Here is a 6,669-nt window from a genome sequence, read left to right as displayed (position 1 = left end):
TTTCTGCTCGGCACAGGAGCCTCACGAAGGGGCGCCCTCGGGGCTCGAGGCCCCAAGGAGCCAATTTGTGTGGTTTTTACAAGACGCCATCTTCATGGATTCTCAAGTGGCATCAAGATACAGGGGAAGAGGTGCATCCTGGGTACCATGGGTCCTCACTACTGCCAGCTTGTATTATTTATAGTTATTAATAAAAAGGCGACCGTGGCGGTTAAGTCCGTCGCCCAGGGCCAGACAGCCATGAACTAAAAGTTCTTGAAATTTGGATGCGGGCCTCCAAGGCCTGGCTTTTCATCCATCCACACGTGTAACGCAGTCATCACTGCGCTCCCCTTTCAGCCTCTGGCCGGGGAGGCTAGTAGGACATTGATGACGGCTGGGCGTGTGGAGGAGAGTGATGAGGGCGGAGACAAAGAGTGGGCGATGGGGACCCCCCCGCCCCCCAGCGCATATGTAGCGATGAGCTGCTACATGTGGAATACCTGGCACTCAGAGGAGAAAGGCCTCATTTGTAGCTTACGCCCCCGTCTCTCTTTATAAACACTGTCTCCCAGGCTGGGTTCAGCCCCCGGCGCCATGTCCCCGAGTGTGGAGTTGGGAAGGGAGGAGAGCAGCACGCCATTCTGTGGTATTTGCCGTCACACAGATGCCGTGGACGTAAACCTCAGAGCACAGACAACAGTAAAATGCGGTAGAATGATTAGGACGTGACACATCGTGAGCACGTATTACCTCTGTTTTTAATATAATCTCATTGTAAGCTGGTTGGACTTCCTGTTAAGTGTCCGTCATGTTTAAAACTGGCTTGCAGGATTCCTGACATTCCAGCCAGCTGTATCCGGCAGGCCACTGCAGTGCGGCATCTCCCTGCAAATTAGGAAAAGGCGTCTCCTTCGGGTGGGTGCTGACCTGGGCCCCAGGGCCTGCTGGGCCAGGGGACGGTGAGCGGGAGTTAAGCTCCTGTTCACTCTCTCAGCAGGACGTGCCCAAGCAGGGAACAGCCTGCACAATGATCCATGAGAGATGGAAACATCAATGATGAGAGAGAATCATTGATCGGCTGCCCCCTGCACGCTCCTTACTGGAGATTGGGCCTGCAACCCAGATACATGCCCTTGACTGGGAATCGAACCCAGACCCTTTGGTCTGAGGGCTGACGCTCTAACCAGTGAGCCAGACCGGCCAGGGCTGCTCTCAGGTTTTAACTGGCTGATCAGATGATCTCCACATATCCTAGGAAGGTTCTAGACCAGCGGTTCTCAACCTGTGGGTCGCGACCCCTTTGGGGGTTGAACGACCCTTTCACAGGGGTCACCTAAGACCATCGGAAAACACATATATAATTACATACTGTTTTTGTGATTAATCACTATGCTTTAATTATGTTCAATATGTAACAATGAAATTGGGGGTCACCACAACATGAGGAACTGTATTAAAGGGTCGCGGCAGTAGGAAGGCTGAGAACCGCTGTCTAGACGGACATGCACTCCCTGAGCACGTGGGGAGGAGGTGTTGTGGGGCTTTGCTCTGAGGCTCGGGAGAGACAGAGGACAAGATCTCTGGAGGGTGACCACTTGGCTCTCTGTTCCAGCGCCAGCGGGAGACCTTTCCTGCTCTACGTGGGCCTGGCCCACATGCACGTGCCCCTAACCAGGACCCAACTGTCAGCAGACCCACAGGGCCGCACACCATACGCTGCGGGCCTCCGGGAGATGGACGGCCTGGTGGGCCAGATCAAAGACGGAGCTGACCGCACCGCAAAGGGAAATACGTTCCTCTGGTTTACAGGTGAGGTAGCGAAACCCAGCCTGCCTAGCTGGGCGCTAATGGCTGCCTGCGCCTGCGCCTGCGCCCTGAGAGCTGAGTCTGGTCAAGTGATCGTCTTCCGCCGGGCAGGGGGCTCACTCTGAACTTGGGGCCCCACTGGTGATGGTTGAATGCTGAGCACCTGTCCATTTGGGGCCTCCAAGGCCGAGCCCCCGGGCAGGTTTGCACAGAGAGAGCAGGTGCCCCCCTGGCCCCTTAAGTCTTGGTCAGGGCCCTCTGGGCGTTGCGCTTAATTAATGAATAACTCGGACGTTGCGAACCTGTGCAGCACTCAGACTGTTCTAGACTCCCTCTTCACCTTCTGCCCGGTCCCAGGGACTCCAGTTGCTACTGGCCACCGGCTCGCCAGGTCCCGTCCTCTGGCTGAGTAGAGCTGAACTGGCTGGCCATTCAGAGGCCCCACCCAGCCCTGTGGGTCTCAGGTCCCTGTCGGAGGAGGCAGGGGGTCAGAGCGCTGCCGCTGGGCCACGTAGACACCTGAATTTGAATCCGTGCGCTGCTGCTGAGAAGGTTGATCTCTACACACCTCTGTTTCTTCATCTGCAAAGTGAAGCTCACCATGGGGTCTAGTCTGTAGCATGTTGGAGGGTATGAGATCACGTATGTGAAGCCTCGGGCGCATCAGAGGTGGTCAGTCAGGCGTGGCTGGGCTGATGGCATTGGTAATGAGATTGTTAAAGCTATAAAAGGCCCAAGTCCATAAGGCAGGCGCCCCAAGATGCCGGAGGAGGAACCCTGCTCTTTGAAAGCCCAGCAGCTCTTCAAGGGCAGGGTCCTAGTTGATTTTACAGGTCCCTCTTCTATCCAGTCCCCTGCTGTGCCCAGGGATGTAGGGCTAGAGAGAGAGAGAGAGACTCAGCCAAAGTGACCACCGGTTTGCTGACCTTTCCATGTTTCTCCTTTTGGTTTTTAGGAGACAACGGCCCGTGGGCTCAGAAGTGTGAGCTGGCAGGCAGCGTGGGTCCCTTCACCGGATCGTGGCAAGTTCCTCGAGGTAGGGGCTCAGCTGGGGCTGGTGGGTCCCACTGTGGGTAGGACATAGGATTCTATCTCCGGGCCTCAGGGCATCGTTGTAAACCAGGGACAAGGTCCTCCCCAGCCACCAGGTCCCAGAAGAGAACCTGATGGGGCAGAGAGAGCCTCTGTTCAGCCTGGAGCATCCTGGTCTCGCCTCTCCTCCTGGGACTCCCTCAGGGGACCCCCCTCTCCCACGAGCCAGCCCCTTCCTCATTCTCTTTTCCTCTTTTTCTCCTTTTAAAAAAGTCATCCCTCCATCCACCCAACCATTCATTCATTTCATTCATTCAAGAGATACGTAGTGTACCGCCCACTGAAGGTTTCTGTACCCATTGTCTCCAAAGGTTACAATCGTGAAAGGCAGGTTCATTTCCATTTACAGACGGAGAGAGAGAGGCTCAGAGAGGCCAAGCCACCTGCCCACATCACACAGTGAACGCCGGCGATCTTCCCACTGCGCCACACTGCCCTTCTCTGTTTAAACATCCTTCCGCTCTCCGCTCAGTGTCCATCTGCTGGCAGTTTGGTTGTGTGGGCCAGACCCTGAGAAAGGCGCGAGCCTGCTGATGCTTCCGTGTCTCCTCGGAGAACTTGTCCTGAAGAGATAAGTAGCCAAGTGCACAATGATGCACATACAACAGTGCTTCCTGGACTTAGCCCAGGTATCTACCGACAGGAGTGTGAAGTGCTGCATATCACTGACCTGGAAGCATTGGCCTGCAGTACTTTCACTGAAAAAGCAGGTGGCCAAACAACATGTAAAGGCCCCGGCCGGTTTGGCTCAGTGGCTAGAGCGTCAGCCCTCGGACTGAACGGTCCCAAGTTCGATTCCAGTCAAGGGCTTGTCCCTTGGTGGCAGGCTCCATCCCTGGCCCCGGTCCGGGCACGTGCAGGATCAACCCAATTGATGTCTCTCTCTCACATCAATGTTTCTCTCTCTGTGTAGTTCCCCTTCCATTCCACCTCTCTAAAAAAATCAATGGGAAAATATCCTCATGTGAGGATTAATAAACACACACACACACACACACACACACACACAATAGGTAAGGGATAATTATATGAAAATAAGCATAGGTATTCTTGGGAAAATTGTTAATAGAGGCAAGAAAAGGTAACCAATGATTAGCGGTAATTATCTCTGGAGGATTGAAGTGCGATTTTCTCCCCCACAATGAACTGGTATTATTTTTTTTTATTTAATTTTTAAGAACTGGTATTATTATATCCGAAAAAGTTAAAGTAAGTTTTTAGAAGGTGCTTGTACCTAAGGGGCTTGGAGGTGGGCGTGGCAGGGTTACCCCTGTGCCTGGGTTTTCCTGCCGTCCAGCTCCATCCCGAGCTGAGGCCCCCAGTGTCCAGGTCAAAGGACCCAAACTCCCTCCCATATTCGTCGGGCAGAATATTTGTCGTCCCCAAGACTGTAACCTTTGTGCCCCTCATGGCCGGGGGCGAGAGGGACGAGCCGATCACTCCGTCTTCCCTGTCAACTTTAACCTGGTGTTCCTTGGCTCGGATCCTGGAAAACTTTCGAGGGAGCGACTGCCGGGACTGTGGCCATGTCTCGTGTCAGGAGAGTGGGGTTAGGCCTCAGGGCACCGGGCGCCATCTCCCGTCTCCTGTGCATACAGGGTTAGGGTTTCTCCCTCTGTTGGTCTCTTTGGTTCTCTCCAGTTCAAGAACACGGTAACCTACTTTGGGTTCCTGGAGAGCTGGTCCAGGAAAAGGTGCCAGGACTGGACGTGGGTGGCGACACGTCTGACGCCCGGAACAGCAGCAGGTGTGAGCGGGAGGGGCTGTTTGCAGTAGCAGGTTACGGGGCCTGCTCTCCGTACCTGGGACACCCGCAGGCCAGCTGCCACCTCCCACGCTCAGTTGGAAAGCCTGGGCGAGCCTGGAATCAGAACTGTCCAGGGTGAAAATCCAGAAGGCATGGAAACCAAGGATTGGGGGGAAGGGTCTGTCGGTAAGTGGCTCCTCTGTGGGGAGCTCTCTGTCCCCCCAGAGCTGACCTCTGGTCTCCTGCCTGAGACCTGCCTCATCGTGTCTCTCCCCTGTCCTGGGAGGCAGTTTTGAAAGAGGGAGTCCACCTGAGGGAGTCCCCTGTGGACAGGGGCCCTTCTCCGAGGTAAGCACCTTGCCTTAGCTGGGCAACCTACTTCGCTCTTTACCTTCCTTTAGTTGAGCACCTACTGTGGGCCCGGAACTCAGTGCTGGGGACAGAGGTCATCAGAGGCCCAGGCTTGAAGGGGTGGTGAAGTTCTGACTCGGTGGGTCTGGGATGGCGATGGAGATGCTCCATTTCCAAGGAGCACCTGGGTGACGCCGATAGTCTACTCCAGGGACCCCACTTGGAGAACCACCAACCTCGAATATCCACATCCAGACCATCTTGATTCTAGAGTCATCCACGTCTTGAACGTCCAGATGTCAACCAGATGTTGGCAAGGCGTGGTCTCAGGAACTCGTTAGCCACGCAGGTTCTAGGCCCCCTGCCCAGACCTGCTGAATCAGGAACTCTGGGGTCAGGGCCCAGAAATCTGTGGCAGTATCACACATGACTATTTGAATTCCAATTCAGTTGCTTGCTCACTTTAGCCACACTTCCAGGGCTCAGAAGCCACGTGTGGCAGGCGGCTACCCTATTGGATGGTGCAAATAGAAAACATTTGCATGACGGCAAAGTCTTCTGTTGGACAGAATGGGAGCAAACACGTCGGCAGGGCATTCTGCTGCCATGACAGCAGGAAGCTCAAGGGCCTCTCGTCCGCTGGGCGGATGACTAGCTTTCCTGAGTGGCTAGTTTTGAAGAATGAGTAGGAGCCAGCCAGGGATTTGTGAGGGAGGCCTGATGTGGTATCTGAGTGGCAGGCCCAGCCCCTGGATTCGTGGTGGGGCTGGGGCCGGATCCATTTTCTTCTTTTCTTAGGAGGTCCTGACCGTCATCTTCGTTCCCCAAACCAGCTTCTGTCAGCTACTCCACAGCCTTGCTCCTCCTCCTGCCCAGGAAGCTGCTGGGGGCTCTGGGAAGCCAGGCAGAGCCCTGTGTGGAAGGGTGTGGCCAGGGCTCAGGTCAGGAGGGGAGCTGGGGTCCCTCTAGACCACCTGTTCCTCGCCGGTGGGATGCCTGCATGTCCTGCTGTAAGGGGGCCGGTCTCAAGAGCAGATGAAAGAGAGAAGACAGTGTTTTTGCAACGGAGTAGGACAAACAGTACCCAGAGCCCTGCTCTTCCCGCTCTGTGTCTGGCCCGCGGCGTCAGGCCACACGCGGCCTTCTCCTGCTCGCAGGCCCCGGCCCCCTCCTGGTCTTCCCTTCCCTTTCCTGGCCATGCCGCCCTGCTCAGCTGATGGGATGAGGCAGTGTCTCCTGGAGTCATAGCTTCGCCCCGTGCAGGAGTGAGGGTGCTCCCCTGGGCTTGGCTTGTGCCTGCAGGAGCGAGGAGAAACCGAACTGGGGGGCAAGCCCAGGTGGCCCTGCCTTTTCCCAAACAAGGAGGGTGTGAGGTGCCTGCCCAGTGCTGACCCCAAGCGCACGCCCCGGCCCGGGCCTGGCCCAGAGCAGCTGCCCCTCTCCCCACATCAGACCCCGTTCCCGCCGGGACAGAGCCAGCGCCTTGTTTGTCCGCTGACAGACAGCTCCTCTGTCTGGAAACTCTTTTTTGTTGTTTTATTTGAAGAGCAGGACTGTTCCTTCCTCCCCCTGGGTGATGGGGAAACATTCTGTTGAACTTGGCATCCTCAGCCTCGAAGACCTTGGTTGTTTGTAATCTGATGCTATCAGGTGATTGCATAACCTTTCCCACTGGGACTCGCTCTGCATCG

The 6,669-nt window shown here is 55.7% G+C and overlaps 1 protein-coding gene across 2 annotated transcripts in view; it reads left to right on the top strand.

Moving 5' to 3' along the window:
• ARSG (arylsulfatase G) overlaps positions 1-6,669 on the top strand; it is a 92,563-nt gene that overhangs the window by 64,084 nt on the left and 21,810 nt on the right. For both annotated transcript variants that reach the window (XM_006776662.2, XM_006776663.2), the window contains exons 7-8: positions 1,595-1,791; positions 2,744-2,824. In XM_006776662.2, the coding sequence (XP_006776725.1) occupies positions 1,595-1,791; positions 2,744-2,824 (278 nt within the window). The remainder of the gene's footprint in view (positions 1-1,594; positions 1,792-2,743; positions 2,825-6,669) is intronic.

Source organism: Myotis davidii, unplaced genomic scaffold, assembly GCF_000327345.1.
Source record: "Myotis davidii unplaced genomic scaffold, ASM32734v1 scaffold69, whole genome shotgun sequence".
NCBI lineage: Eukaryota > Metazoa > Chordata > Mammalia > Chiroptera > Vespertilionidae > Myotis > Myotis davidii.
This window is presented reverse-complemented; position numbering and strand designations above follow the sequence as displayed.